At 50.7% G+C, this 15,707-nt stretch overlaps 1 protein-coding gene across 1 annotated transcript in view; it reads left to right on the forward strand.

The window, feature by feature from the left end:
- Positions 1–865: 865 nt before the first annotated feature.
- The window catches only part of ELOVL6 (ELOVL fatty acid elongase 6), a gene marked incomplete at both ends in the record, with an annotated part of 74,914 nt that continues 60,072 nt past the window's right edge, over positions 866–15,707 (forward strand). Inside the window, one exon of the mRNA XM_082315541.1 lies at positions 866–954. Within this exon, the coding sequence (XP_082171667.1) occupies positions 866–954 (89 nt within the window). The remainder of the gene's footprint in view (positions 955–15,707) is intronic.

The raw sequence follows: 15,707 nt of genomic DNA on the forward strand, positions 1-15,707 counted from the left end.
ACGTGTGCCCCCGCACGGCCGGGCCCCGGGGCGGCCTGGCTGCGGGACGGTGCCCCCGCACGGTGCCCCCGGCTGCGGGGGCCCCCGGGGCGGCCTGGCTGCGGGACGGTGCCCCCGCACGGTGCCCCCGGCTGCAGGGCCCCCGGGGCGGCCTGGCTGCGGGACGGTGCCCCCGCACGGTGCCGCCGGCGGCAGCCCCGCGCCCCGCAGCAGGCCGGGGCTGGCCGGGCGGTGGGGCAGCGGGCCCGCCCCGCGGGGTGGCGGCAGCCACAGCAGGTGCATGTTGAATGTAAATGCCAGAAGGACGGGGGGGTAGGGTATTTTGGGGGAGTGCACGCGTTTGCTTTTCTGGCTAAACCTCAGCTTGTGCTTCTTTATTTCCCGGGTGGCCCGGGAGGGCGCGCGGGGCGCTGCGGGAGCGATTCAACACAGGGGTGGGGGCCTCCTATTTTCGTAGTTATTTTTGACGGCCTGAGGGGGAAACGGGGGTGGTCCTCCGTGCCAGGCCGAAGCGCAGCCCCGGTGCGGAGCGGCGCCGTCCGCCGGGGGGCGGCGGGGGGTGTGCGAGGGGCGGCGGCGGCGGGGGGCGGGTGTCCGGGCGGCGGCGGCGGCGGCGGCGGGCGGGCACTAAGACCGCGCCGCCCTCGGGCGCTGCGCGGCGGCCGCAGAAGAGGAGGAGACCGGCGGGCCCGGGAGGAGAGGCGCGGAGGGGAGCGGAGCTATGCTAAACCCGGGGTACCGCTGAGGCGGGGCGGGCCAGGCCAGAGGCGGGGGCTCTTCGGCGGCGGGCGCGCAGGGGCCCGGCTCCCGAGGCGGCGGCAGGCAGCATTTCGGCGCGGGGAGCGGCTCCGCAGCCACCGGGCCAATGAACATGTCAGTGTTGACTTTGCAGGAATACGAATTCGAGAAGCAGTTCAACGAGCATGCGGCCATCCAGTGGATGCAGGAGAACTGGTGAGTGCCGCCCCCGGGCCCCGCCGCCCACCCACCCACCCGCCCGCCCGCCCGCCCGCAGCGGCGGGGAGGCGCTGAGCCCATCCGGGTGCGCGCCCGCCCGCCCGGCGCGGTGCGGCGCGGCCCGGCGCGGTGCGGCGCGGCTCGGCTCGGCGCGGCGCGGCTCGGCGCCGCCGTGCGCGGGCACACGGGCGCTGCCGCCGGCGCTACCTGCGCGCCCGGGCGGGGGCCGCCCCGCCGCCTCCCCGCCGGGTTACGCAAGGCCGGGGCACCCCGCCGGCGGCGCGGCGCGGTGCGGGCCCCGAGCCCCGGCGCCGCCGCCCCCTCCCGCCGTGCCCCGGCCCTCCGGCTGGCCCGGCGGCGCCCAGCCGCACACGTGCCCCGGCGCTGCCCTCGGCCTCCCCTGCCGCCCGGCCCGGCCCGGCCCGGCCCTCCCGCCGCCCGCGCCCGGCGAAACAAGTTGCGCCTCTGCCTGCGCTCCCCGCGGAGCCCCTTGTCCTCCCCCTCCCCTCCCCCGGCTCCGAATCAAACTTCATTTGCAGCCACGCGGCTATTAACTTTCCTGGCGTGTGCGTGCGGCCCGGGAGCCGGGGCGAGCCGAGGCGCGGCGGGCGCCGCCGTGCCGGGGGGCTGCGCAGAGACCCGGCGGGGCTTCCCGGGACGGAGGCTCACGGCCGCGCAGCGGGACGCGGGCCCGCACACGGCCCTGCCCGCCGAAGGGGAGCGCCCGCCGGGAGCCCGCTCGCTGCCCCGCACCGCCCCGGGGGGGGCATCCCCGGTCCCGGGCCTCGGCCGGCAGCGTGGAGGCAGCGATGGAGGGAGCGCCGCAGCTGCCCCTGCCCGTTCCCGCTGGTCCCCGGGGCGCCCTCAGGGCCAGGGTCCCCCTCTCCATCACACCCACCCACACCTTCCTCCCGCTCCTCGTCCTGGCTTCGGCTGCCTGCGCTGGCCTTCTGTTCACGCCTTGCCCGCACTCACGCGGGTGCTGCACCGTCCCCGGCCACCCTTGCCTGGTGCCCAGTCTTGCCCTTTCTGCTGCTCCCGTGGTCTCTCTCCCCAGCTTGCCCCCAGCTTTCCCATTGCCTGCGTGCCCTCCCTCGGCGGTGCCGCCTGCCTGCTCGGGCTCCCTCATCCCCGTATCTCCCGAGTGAGAACCTTCCCCATGCCACCCTCGTGTGATGATGGCAGGATAGGACTGTCTCTGGGTCCAGGCTTTGGTGCCTACATTTGCAGGGCAGAATGGTCCCGGATCCCAGGTGGATCTCAGGCAGGGATTTGGTAGAATCCTCCAGTGACTCGTCTGGGGACTTCTAAGGGCAGTATAATTGAAATGGCTATTTAAGTGTGTGTATGTCTCCCTCCATTCTCCTGCAGCTGAGCTCGTTAGCTCTTGTGGGGTGCCTGGTGTCACTCATGTTTCAGGAGAAGGGAGACCACATAGATATTCCTGGGCTGGGAGTGTTGGATGCTTCCTGTTTTGTCCATGTTCCAGAAGAAAATTGGCATCAGAATAGGACAAACTGGTAAAAGAGGATGGAGGGGGTGAACCCGAGTGTGTATAATAGCCAAATAACCCAGGAGAGACGCAGTTTAGATTAAAGAACATGACTGGGAACCAGGACTGCTCTGTCTTCTTGGCTCTCCAGTGCTTCATGACGTGACCTTGGGAACATTACATAATCTCTCCAAGGCCTCAGTTTCCCCAGCAGGGGAAGACCGGGAGCCTGGGGGGTAATAATGCCAAAATGCCCTCATGAGGCACTTTGATGACTTAGGTAATGTTTGCTGAGTGCCTCGAAGATGTCAGGTGCTATATAAATGCTAAGCAGTGTTATTAAAATCTCCCGGGCAGTCTCAGTGTGCTGCAGAGATCGCCAGCTGGGACTCCTGTAACGTCAGGCTCCCACTTCCCAGGTTCAAAGGAGGAGACCATCAGTTTTATGCTGCTGCTGTACAGCTAAAGAGACACGATGATCCCTGCGCACACGCTTTTCAGTCTAGTTTCGCCTTCTTTAAGGGAGCTGATGAATTAGTACCTTTGATTCACATGAAAGTAAAGGAGGAGAGCAATCTGCTTGTGGCCCGGGAACGTTTCTGGAAACGAAACGGAGCTGTGCCCCCTGAGGTCTCTGTCGTGGCAGGCTTCTCCTGAGAATGCTGCTGAAGATTCTTCCGAGTTTCAGGTTAAATTGTGTGTTTTTATCTTCAGCAAATTTACTCGCTTAATGAAGCAGGTCCTGTTCCAGCACTTGGATTTTGCGGGGGACATTAACTGGTAAAATACAGCAGCTAAGAAGCCATGCAAGAAGGCTTTTCTACTTCATATGAGGATGACACGATAGGTTTGCTTACGGAGACATCAGTGGCAATGCGTGGCTTCTTGACTTTGTAGTCGTAGCCTTAATGTACACATCATTAACGTAAGAGCGTCCTAAGATGAGGTTGTTAAGTAGTAGTTTTTAGGGATAAACATGGTTGTTCGTTCTTTAGGCGGGAAGATGGACTAAGTGGGCTTGCTTCAGGAAAGACTGTGGCAGGATTTTATACTGTAATCGCCATTTAAATTAGGATGCAATATTATTACAACGCCTAACATGGAGGTAAACAAATTCTATAGGTGTGGCATTTGTTATTTTACTTCCGTCTCAGAAATATTTCTTGATACCTTACAAGGCCAAAAAAAAAAAAAAAAAAAGGCTGTAGGGTGTTAGGGGGGATGAAGTGGCTCTAAGGAGTTGACCCTGCCTTTTGGATTTTGAGAAGCGTCTTTAGTGTCTGGCTAGGTCACATATGAAGACGTAGCCCAGTTTGAGGCAGGACATGAATCCCTTCACATACCCTCTGGGTTCTGAGCTGGTTAAAGCACTGACAAGCCTTTTTAATTATAACTGGGTAAGCCTAAAGCTGGAAAAGCTTGAACGCAAAGCCTAGGGGTAGTGGCATACCCCCAGGTACTGGTATGGTTGGTCTGGATGGATTGTGGTGCAAGGAATGAAGCGGCTGGTTCTGTTCAGCCAAGGCTCTCCCCTCCTTTGCCTCTGTCCTCCGAGCTTGCTCCAAGCTCCATCGCTCCCTGGGCCAAATGCATGTTCTCTGCGCTCACCGATGGCTGACACCCAGGCTTTTCTTCAGCACACCCCCATCCCAGTGTTTTTTTCCTCACTGCCATCTGCCCCTGGAAATCATCCCTCTGAGGCTGGCATGAATGGAGCCCATCTGATGGCGAATTGGTCTAACGGCAGTGAATGAGGTCCTTCTTGCTTCATTCCAGATGTTCCTGCCTCGCTTTAGGGAGGCCCCCATCCTGCAATGTGCCTTGCTCTGGGACCTCTTTAGAGCCTAGGCCTAGATTAGCAGTGCTGTAAAGAGGCTACTGTTTTGACACAGAGGAAAAATGAATAGTTATAAGCTGATACTTACAAGCTGATGGGTTTTGTGCCTCCCTGAATGCTTGGCTTTATGTGTACGCACGCCCTTATGGTATAGCCCCCAGACTGCCTGGCTCTCCTGCAGGGAGGCAGGAATGGCAGAGCGAGGTTGCAGGCTGCAAAGGCAGACCTGCAGCCTGCTGGTCTCTGAGGGTGAGAGCCACCAATTAGTTGTCTTCCCTAAACAAGCAATGGCAGGTTTTGAGGAGGTTAAAGAACTACCAGGTCCATTTACTCTCATGAAACTCCTTACGCTGTATGTTGTGGGAAAGCTGTTGTTGATGTACATTTACGTATAGTGCCATCAGGTAGGTAGCTTTTGATATAAGATACAGTATTGCTTTGATCTTACCATGCTCGGACCGTGGGAGGTTTGATTTCAGTAGATCAGGATTAAGTCAAATGTTTATTAAAATAATTGCTTAAAATGATTTCTCAAATCAAACTCTCCCAGCCCCACCTCCCAAACCTCTTCAAAGAGGGAAGAGGGATGAAGTAAATAATCTGCAGAAGATTTTTTTTTTTTTCCTTAAACTGCTGCGTGAGAATTAATGCAGCTCTAGTCCTTTATTTCTTGTGAATAAATACATTACTGTTTTGCAGAAAATTCGCAGTTCAGTCAGCCATACAGCAAAAAGGGTTGCAGCGCTGAGATCCCAATTCCCAGCTGCAGCCAGTGAGGTAGCAAAAACCAGCCGGTGCTTAGGAAAGCAAAAGTGACAGAAATGCATGGACGGAGCGGTGACCGCCGGGGTCCTTCTCCATCGTGCTGCAGAGCGCCAGGTTCGGGCATCACCACGAAGTGACAGTTGTTCCTGTTATAATTGTCTGGCCAATAATAATTATCTTCAGATGTCTGCTGACGAGGGGCTCGCCAATGGGGAAGCAGGAGGCCTGTGCTGACTGCGCCGAGATTATCTGGGCGAGATGATGTCACGCGAGGGCTTGCCTAAAATCACAGAAACTTTTCCTCCGCTGCTCCGCCGGCTGCTGCAGGGCTCCGGCCATCCCTGCCCCTAGCGCCGCTGCCCTCCTGCAGCCTGCTGCCCTCGGGCAGCCTCCCCTCCATCCCTTCTCTTTTACCTTCCCTGGCTTTTTCCTCTCCTGTTTTTCTCGCTGAAAAGCCAAGGTTTAACCCTTGGCAGCCGTCAGCGTGCTCGCAGGTAATAGCGGGAGCCGAGTCGGGGCGGAGGAGGACGAGCAGGATGAAAGCGGAGCTGGTTATTCCACAAAGATGCTGCGGGGCTCTGCTACAGAAAGTGGCTGTTTTGTTAATGAGCTTTCAGTAAAGAGGGAAGCACTGTGTAAGGGCAGCTGGGCATTTTTTGACTTTAAAAGGCACTGGCAACTCAAACTGGACTCTGCAATTAACTTTGTAGACCTCACATGAGTATAAATGTTTGTGTATTTGAAAAAAACATCCTGGTGCAGGAAGTTATTTGTAACCTTTTGTTACTTGAAACTTTTACGTGGCGAGAGACAGAAAGTGCAGCTGATGCTGAGAGAAATCTATCCTTTGTAATTCTCCTTCTGCTCAAAACTGGAGATGGATGTGGAAGAGCGGAGGGTCAACTAATTTGGATTTGAAAATGCGCTTGCCTTTAAATAATTCACACAAGCACCGTTGTCCTAGGCAAGTTTGTTTCCTAAATGCAGAACAAGCTTCCCTCATCCACTTAAGCTGCTCTTACCTCATGCAGAAATCAAGAGTGAGAGGCTGTGCTGTATCTCTCCAGGCGTACGTGCGTGGCAGCCAAAAACTGATGTAAATCACTACTTTTTTTTTTTTTTTTTTCTCCCCCCTGAGCTCTTGCTAAATGCCAGTGAAGGATGTGGAGGGGACACTGCAGTCGCCCTGTCCTTCTCTCTGTGCCACGGCAAGGACTCAAAGGGAAGATGTATGAGTTGCTCTTTACCACAGGGAGACTGTTTTACTTGAGGAAAAACCAGTCAGCCCAAGACTTTAGCCTGCCACCACAGTTCATCCCCCAGAGGGCCTTTTTGCTGCTCTCTTGTGCAAACTGGCCATTAAGCTGACAGGGCCACCAGTTCACGGCAGCTTTGGTGCTGCAGAGATTAGAGGATACCTGCTCCTTTGCCTTTCCTCCATCCTGCAGGCCTTTCTGAGCAAAATATTGGAGTATCACAGGGCTTTGGCTCCTTGAAAATACAAGGATGGAGATGATGGGGAATAACAGTTCATGTCCTTTCAGAGTTTAGGTATTTTCTGTCTGTGGGGGTGCTTGGAAAAAAAAAAAAAGATGGTGGCACAAAAATGTCATCCTGAAGATAAGTACATCAGTGTCTTCTGGATTCAGCCTACCACTGAAGCATAGGCATTGGCCTTTAGCTCACCCTATCCTTAGAGTATGAACACATCTCTTATCATGTTGCTTCATTAATTTTTAAGCCTCTGAGAGCGAAGCTCTCTCTTCTGCTTCGTGAAACACCATGTGCTTGTGGGAATAATAAACTTGTAAGAATGGAGCAAGAAGTAATTTAGGAGCTTGCCATCATTTTCAAAAGTGAATATGGACACTCAGGAGCATTTTGGTTTGGGATGAGATGTGGGACGCTGAATTGTTTTGGCGCTTTTGAAAAAGTAGCTCGTATCCTCAACCAGGCATACGCTGTGAAAGCAGAGGGGTGTTTGCGCACGCACAGGCTGAGCAGCAAGTGGTAGCGTGAACCCCCAGAGAGAGGGTGCTTTTTGTGGGTGGGCAAAGGAGCGACGGGAAGAAGCTGATTTCCCCTGGGACTGGGGTGCAAAGTGCCCACCTATCTCCTTCCTTCTCTAGACACCCTGGCCCTGTTGAATCGCAGGGAGCTTTTCCCCTGGAAGATGGTATTTTCACCTCTGTGCCTATTTCTGCTAGCTTGTGGATACAGGCACCCATGCAGAGACAGACAGACCGACCTTTATCCTTCACTGGTTAAATCCACGTGGAGTGGGTGGGAGGAGGCACCCTGCGTGCTGGACCAACTTTCCAGTCCGCCAAGCCGTAGCTTCACAAGGATGTGGTGTTAGGGCTGTTGGGGCGGCACGAGGCGGATATCCTTTCGGTTACGTGGTAACATCTCTACTTGATCAGTCCTGGCAAAAGTGCAACCTGAAATTAACTTCCGTGGGCCCTTCTGCACCCTGGGCAAAGTGCGTCTTTGGCCAAGGTCATTGCCCCCCGCCGAGAAGACCGCAGTTTGTACGACGGCACGTGAGTTGCTGTTGGCTGTTTTGCTGTCAGGTTGCACGTGCTTCCGGGCCCTTCCTAGGCACCGCAGCGGCATTCCTTTCCTGATTGCCAATTTTTAATCATACCTTGATGATGAGCCACTGTTATTTAGGTTGGCATGTTTTTTCCTCCTGTTAGTTTAGCTGAGGTGGAAACTACGTGCGTGTGTCCCTTGCAACCTAGAAATCTTTAAAAAATGTCTTCTTTAAAAGCAGTGAAGAAAATTTACGTGGAGACAGCTTCCATATTCTCCTCCTCCCTCAAATGCGTGCAGTCAGGTTGTCCGTAATCTGATAAGAGAAGCACTGTAGACAGGCTACAATAATTTTTTAGATCCTGGTCTTTTACTGAACTCTGTGCTGGTAGAAGTTGCCCTTTAATGGGGCTCAGAATGAGCAGGAGATCGGTGCATGTAACTCATTGTGTGATTAGGGGTCTCGATTACTCCATTTTCTGCAATGCCTAACATAACTGGCCTTTTCCCTGACCCCCCTGCTGAAACCGCAGTGAGCATTCATGTCCAGTACATCTACTGCTCCTTAAAAAGTCAAACATGGTCATGTTCCCGTTGGTTTCAGCAGAGAAAGGTCTGGCCGAGTATTTAACTCTCAAATTTATGCGCTGCGTTTGCCGTCGGTCTCTTCTCCACAGCCATCTATAGCGGTACTGGGAATAAAAGGATGTTTTGTACTTTTTTTCTTCCTTTATGTCATTGCGCGGTCTCTGCCCCTTGCTCAAGAGTCTATCCCAAGCCCTTTTCAGCTAACTTTGATCTGCTGACTCTTAGCCATAAATATAGAGATAAAAAAGGGGAAAAATTTGTAAGGGAAAGCCTGTAGTATTTCTGTCTTCATGACTGTTAGCACTGGCGGGCTGGTACCCCTGGTGCGCTGGGGGTCCAGGGAGGGGGGACCGACTGATGGGGAATGCATAGGCCCTTCTCTGCAAAGGTGGTGTCAGTACAGAGCTGGAGACGTTGGAGGGTACAGAGCTGGGGTTTCTGTTTTTGCTTCAAGGGTAAACTTTTATTGGTGTTTATGGAGCTTTCTGCTGCTTTGAGAATGATTTTGTAGTACAGGGTCCACTGGGACTGCACAAGGCAAGATGACGTAAATCACTTTTTGGAAAGCTTAATTAAGAGAGAGTTTAGGTGCTTTTTCTTTTAATGGAAATGGGCAGAGGTTAAAACATATTATTATTTTAAAATTTAAATTAGCATTGGCTAAAATGTAAAATAAACTTTTCACTGACTCAACTATATCAACGTGAGCTATTTGTATAACCATTTTACCCGCGTACTGCTACCCAATACTTTTTTCCTTGCCAACTGTTTTGTCAGCCCATTTGAGCCTTGTCCCGGGTTGGAGTAGAAGGGTTTTGCGTTTACTCGGTGTCTACGCAGCGCCTAGCACAGTGGTGCCCCAGCCCTGACCAACGCATCCCAGAACTGCTGCTACTGCAAGCCATGCTGCTGCTGTTCGTGTCACAGCATCCCGTCCCCTGGGGCTGGGTTTGCTGGGGGAGGCGGGTGCAGCCGAGTGGGGTGCTCTGCAGGGACACCCAGGTTAGTGTTAGGCAAGCCGGCAGCAGAACGGGAAACAGTGGGGCTGTGATTGCACCCAGGCTAACTCCAGGAGAAAATTGTGTCACTTCTTGTGCAGGGTTTGCCAATGTGGTTATTGCTTTCGGATCCGAAGTAGCAAAGGTAGCTGATGCTACCTTTCACTGCGTGCCTTGTACTATGTGCTCCATTACAAAACTTCAATTGCAAGTCTTGTTGACTTTTCTGAGGACATCTTGCCCTTTGGTTGCCACGAGTCTTACTTATGGACCAGCAGCAAGGTGGAAGGACTCCAAAACCAACATGACCTCAGTTTGGCTAGAGAAGGGACCCAGATCCTGCAGGGCAGACATGCCATGAAATGGTGAAATGATGGACAGATCTTGCAACTGCTGAGCAGTCCTTGACCTTCTCTGGGAAGAGCTGGTATTCAGAGTGGGGAAGAAGGGAGGGTGATGCAAGCTAACGGTTTGCCTCATGCCTGGGGACTTGTACAAAGGTGATCCTGACGTGGTAAGACCCGTATGAGTATTTAAAACAGTACAGAAATCATAATGATCTTACAGTATTACTATGCAGCTTTACACTTGTACTAGCACTGAAGAATACTCTATTCTTGCGAGGGATGTGGGGCAAAGTTTGTCTCCTTGATGGTGGTAACCGAGGAGTAAGAAGAGCTGCTGTAATATCGAAGGCAAGGCAGTTTATTGTTGATATCATGGGATTAAACTGCAAAAGCCCAGACCATTCTTAGTTGCAAATTTATGGAAGGAACTGTCCTTCAAATAGTCCAATATAACTGAAGACTATTCAGCATCTTCTGATGATAACTTTTAAACAGAATTTTAAAAACTTGTTCACAACTCATTTCAGCATATGAAGGCTGCAAACTGAGTGAAAAATGAATTGGACATCATCCATGATTACGAGCTCCTCAAACTGAATGCATTGGTTTTGATATCTGATGGCCTCAGTTATGCCTGGACATAAAACTTAAGGTCAATCAAGAGCATTATTAAGGACAAATATCTGCCCTGTATGTCTTCAGCCATCAGTAGTATGACTACACCTGGAAAGAGCAATCCCAGGGAGTGCCAATTAACATTTTAAGGGGAAGAAACAATGAGGCAAGTTCATCTCAGTAAAAACACCAGAATGATCTTATTGAGGAGTCTGATCTTCTGGCTAATAAAATTGTCTGGTTTTCTTTTTTTTTTTTTCTCCCCCTTCTTTTATTTTTTATTTAGAACCATTAAGAAGTACTTAAGATGATAGTGAAGTCCCCCAAGTATAAACAAAAGCAGGATGCCAAAGTTGTTGCACTGTCCCATTCAGATAGTGGGTTTATTAACAAATATTTACAAAGTCTGGCTTTTTCCTTATGTATTTTTACTTTTAGCTTTAATTGGGCATTTTCCCTCTGGTCTCCTGTTGTGCATCTGCTGAGTGCAAGTCCTCTGTAAACATTAATGGGAATTTTGTGGGTTTCAACATACGAAATCTCCAGGCAGCTGAAAGTTCTGGGTTTTTTCCTTTTTGTTCTACCCGGAGTGGCTGGCTGTCCAACTCCTTTTTCACATCTTCCAGGTCAGAACCAAGAGAGGGACTGGTTATTAGCAGGAAATTCTGTGGACACCTTACATTTCAATTCCTTACTTCTTGTTTCTTCATCCTCCTTGGCTTGACAGCCAAGCAGAAAACTCCAAGCTATTTTGTACACCACGGTGATGTCTAGATCCTCCTGTCTTCATTAGCTACATTCACTTTCACGAAGACTTTTGCTCCATTGACATGGTAGCTCTGGGGCTGACGGCTGCTCCGGCCCATCTTAGACCTCAAGGTCTCATCATCAGGGGGGCTTGCTGAGTCCCCTCTCCCAGCTGTGGATGGGGACCCGGCCCTTGTGCGGGGGCATCTCCGTGCTCATGGGCAGCTGACCCAAAGCCAGCAAAACGCGGTGGTGATTTCACTGCGTTTCCTAGGTAGAAGCTGAAGCTGTGAGGATGTGCTAAGTGGAACTGCTCATGAGAGTGCACAGCATTGATTGCAGACCCCTGATGAAACAGGCTGCTCAACACGTAGAAGTATTTCGAGATGCATAATGTTTTCTTTACAGTATTTTGTGAGGGCATTGCCCTGTTACTTTTTTTCATAAGATATTGTTATTGGCCGCTGTCTGAAACAAGATACTGACCTAGTTCAACCTTTGATCTGACCTAATCGCTCCTGTGTGCTTAAATACCCTTTTTTGATCACATGCCTGATAAAGAAAATACTGTTTTTGGTACCAGTCATGCCAGAACTGTCTGGAAGCGACCTTCCCTCTTGCAATGGCTCTGTGGACACAGACCATCAGTTTATTTTGTTAAATCATTATTTGTTGTTTCAGAACTCTGTAAATACTGGGGAGTTAAATCCGTTATTTTAAAATCTTACTTGGATTGGCAGTTCATGCTGAAAATGCCCAGCAATCCAACATACAGCATTTCTGGGAGTCTAATGCTAGATGAGCTTCCCCCCGTGCAAGGTGCTGCCCATGAATGCTATGAGAAACTTTGTCTTGTCCCTAACAGCTTGTGGGTTTAGTTTAAGACTAGTAATACCTCAGGCAGACAAAACTCATTCTTATTTTTGAAAAGGTTTAGATAAACTATTGCTTGGACTATGAGAGCCAGATCTGTGCAGCTACATTGCCACCGTCTCTGTGATCCAGTGCGGAGTTTTGCATCTGTCCCAGTGGAAGGAGGGCAGCTCCAGACAGCCAAACACCATGGGTAAAAATAATGTTATAGCACTGAAATTAATCCTCAGTTAATGTGTCCTCGTTCACCGACTTCTAATATCACGTCTGAAATGTATTTTTTTCATTCTTAACAATTTCCTACAAGCTTTCCAGCATTTTCCAAGAGCTCCCCTCCTACTCAGTGCTTACATCATGGACAAATTTCAAAATTTAGTTTGAAAGATAGGATCAACTCCAGGTGTTCCTATTGCAACACTTAGAGCCAGACTCTCACAAGGCTGTTGTACCCAGGATGCTCATGCTTGTTAGGAACTGAAAGAAAATGTTTTACTGAAAGAAACATTTTGAAAACCTGGCCGTAGGTGTTCGTGAGAGGTGGTCCTTGTGTGATGGTACCCCTGTATAAGGATGGCAGTTACAGTGCATGCCTTTCCCAGATTCCTCCACATACATCTTTTGATCCTGCTCGGGAGGTTTGCATGTCTGGGATCCTGGTATTTGGTGATTACAGCCGGTTTATATTACTGTTCACTCATTCAGTCCTTTGAGCACCCTGCAGGCACTGGTGATGGGATTTGTCTGACCACACATAGACGCCTGCTACGTAAGGTGTCTGAGTCATCGCATCCTGAAACAGGGAGCTGAGAGAGATAAGTTGCATCCCTCCCTTCTCTGCACTGAACAGAGGGAGACTCCAGGGAGCAAACTGGACCATAGTTACTTCCAACCATCCTTCTTCCTTTCTGCCCCACCATGCATTTTCTTCTTTTTCCAGATACCTATTTTATTCTTCCTTTTCATCACCCTTTCCCCCTCCCTCTTTCATTTTCTGTATATCTTTTTCCCATTTAGGAACAGTCAAGCCGGCAGCACGGGTGGCTGGGGAAGCCCTGTGCACTTAGGTAAAACAGCCTGCGCAGTGGGAAGCAGCTGGCGTGCGTTTTGGTGCTGGGCTGGTGGAGCTGGGCAGCGCGGGCCTGGCCCTGAGCTGTCTTCGGATGAGCAGGAAAAGTACTGCACTGGGGTAGTCCTGCTGCCACCTTCTGATGAAGTCGCTTGGCCCTTGATTTCTGCAATAGGGCAATAACAGAAGAGTGCTTGCTTGTAGCTTTCCTCAGCCCTCATCTCACCCTGGTATAAAAGAGGCCTCTCTTTTAAAAGCCACTTTCCAGTCATTAGCTGGAAAAATCCTAAATAAAGTCTAAGTAAAACTTCTGTTGGCTTCAATGTAAGAGGTTTAGTTCCTAAACTTGTATGTGTTGGCTAAATGTAATGTAGCATCTGGTACGTAAAATGATTATGACAATTCACATATTTTGAAATGATCATTACTGTAAATGGAATAATTGGAAAAGATGCTAGAAGAATATGAAGAGAAAAGAGATTGTGTCTACATTTAGGGAAAAATACACACCAGGCTGATAATATGGGCAATCCAGAGATTAGGGAGAAATAGTAATTATAAGAGATACCACAGCATTTTACTCTATGGTGAACGAGCAGAACTCTTCCCTGTGCTTTCTGTAGTAGCATGCCCTTGATCGAGATGAAAAATGGATAACAAAAAAGGATCTGTTAGTATCTATCATGTATCAGCGTTAAAGCTGGGAATGCAGATTTTGACCTCAGGCTTTCCAAACGCTCTTCTTGCCTTGGTCCCCGTGACTTCAGCTGTTGTGGTGTCATGGAGCATCTTCCCTAATGAAATGCCGATGGCTTCAGGGTAGGCATGCAAAGTATGAAAGATACTGAGGGCGGTCCTTTGGTCTATCTTGATGAACTCGTGCGAGTACGGTGAGCAGTTTTGAATTGCATCAATTAAAATGGCATATACAATTGAGGGAGGCTTTTGACAGACCACAAGTATCTTGCCCACACTTTTCTTTTATGATTATGTTCTAGCATTTTGTCTTCATAGGCTGCATCCTGATGACCTCAGTTACAATCCATATTTATTGCTGGCAGAGAGCAGGCCTCTTTCCATTAAACTAGATCATGTTGTATCTGTTTACAGGGGACCTGAATTTGGCTTCAGACATCTTTATCCCATTGCCTTGTTTAAGTTTTCAAGAATGAGTCTTGACTCGGTGGAATTTCAAGTAGCTCTTGTGTTGTTAAAACAGCTGTATATCTTGAAAGAGGGACACTTGTGTTCACTGTATTACTATGGAGAGTTACGGTATTTTAGTATCTTTTTGCCCTTGGCTAGGGTCTAGACTGAATCCCACAGTCACATTCTTGGTGAGTTAGATGCTTTAATGACACAAAGCTCTATAATGAAACATTTCTAACAACACGAGGGATGCCTTGAAAGTGGTGGATCTGCACAGCTACCAGGGCTGCTCTGAGAGCTGCCCGAAGCCATTGCAACTGGAAGTCTTGCCAGGTTAGAATGACCAGTTCCACTGACTTTCAGCTGAGGTCTCTCTTCTTAGCTCCCAAGTCCTATATGACATTAAAAGAAAGCAAGACTTTGGTCCCCGGCACTTTTTGAGAGCCACCCATGGCATGTACAGTAAGCCAAAGCACATCAGACATAAACTTGGTACCATCATGCGTTCTCCCTGGCTGCTGGATGGAATTCTGCCCCTTGAATGTCAGCCAGCCTGGGAGGCAGCAGGGACAGCCTCCCTGTCACCCACGTTGCACAAGGGGTGATGTCAAGGTGGGTTGCCGTGAGTTTGCTGGCACTGGAGTAGCTTCCCGGGGCTGAACTTTTGACTTGTGCCATGCAGATGCAACCACTGCTATAGTTAGGTGAACCAGCCGCCTGCGCCAGGGCTGCCTGTCTTGACTTCTCCCGGGGCCATCAGCTCCCGTAGCGGCGCGGAAGGGACCGACCAAGGCGGTAAATCGTCAAACTGCTCCAGCTGCCTTTCCCGGAGGCTGCCTGCGTGGCCTTCCTGAAAGCAGTCCCGGAGACAGCATGGCGCGGAGGTGATGTGTCCTTTGGTACCCGTGACAACACGTATGCTGAGCTGCTCGTGGCTTGTGTGCCCAGAATGTTGCATCCATGCGGTCTGAGCGGTTTCCTTCTAGCTGTGCGAGTGGGGACAAATACTCTGAGTTGTGAATTAGACAAACATTCCTCTCTAACTGGATCTCACAGTCTGCTATGATAACGCCCTGCGGTCTGGTCCCTAGACTATCCTGCTCAACCTGCTTCATTCAAAGAGTGAGTAAGGCACCCGTCCGGAGGACTACAGACTCTCCAAGTACCTTCACTATTAAAATTGGCGTCTGGGATTTGTCCAAGTCAATGGGAGGCACGCCTGTGACTTGAATGGGAAGAGGATGTAAATTTTTGTGCATGAGTACATGAGGTGGCTCTAGCGTTAGCCGTAGCTTTGATTCAGACACAGATATGAGTGCTGCTGAAGGCGGAATGAGCCGCCATCCCACGGCCTTCCTGCAGGAATACCAATGAAGAGGATGTAAATGCGGTATGTGGCTATGGTGTAAACGGTAACATGTGGGGGATCACTAGAAAGCGTGAAGATTAAATTGAAAAGGGCTTGTTTCCCAGAGATTGGCTTAGGTGCAGTCCTCCTCGTGCAAGTGCTCCTCTTCCAGAATAAAACAACCCGTCTCCAGTGTTGAACTAGTTAACGTGGGCAGGGGCTTAGGCTGCCTTCTGCCATGCTCTGGGGTAGTGGCTGTACACTGGAGAAAGCCTTACAGAACAGGAAAAAAATGTCAGTTCGAGTCAGGGTGTGTTGACTCATAGGAGACATTTTGAAGGTTATGGATATATGTTAAGCAGGTATTAAATAGCTCTTGCTTTATAAATA

Source organism: Platalea leucorodia, assembly GCF_965183815.1.
Source record: "Platalea leucorodia genome assembly, chromosome: 6".
Taxonomy (NCBI): domain Eukaryota; kingdom Metazoa; phylum Chordata; class Aves; order Pelecaniformes; family Threskiornithidae; genus Platalea; species Platalea leucorodia.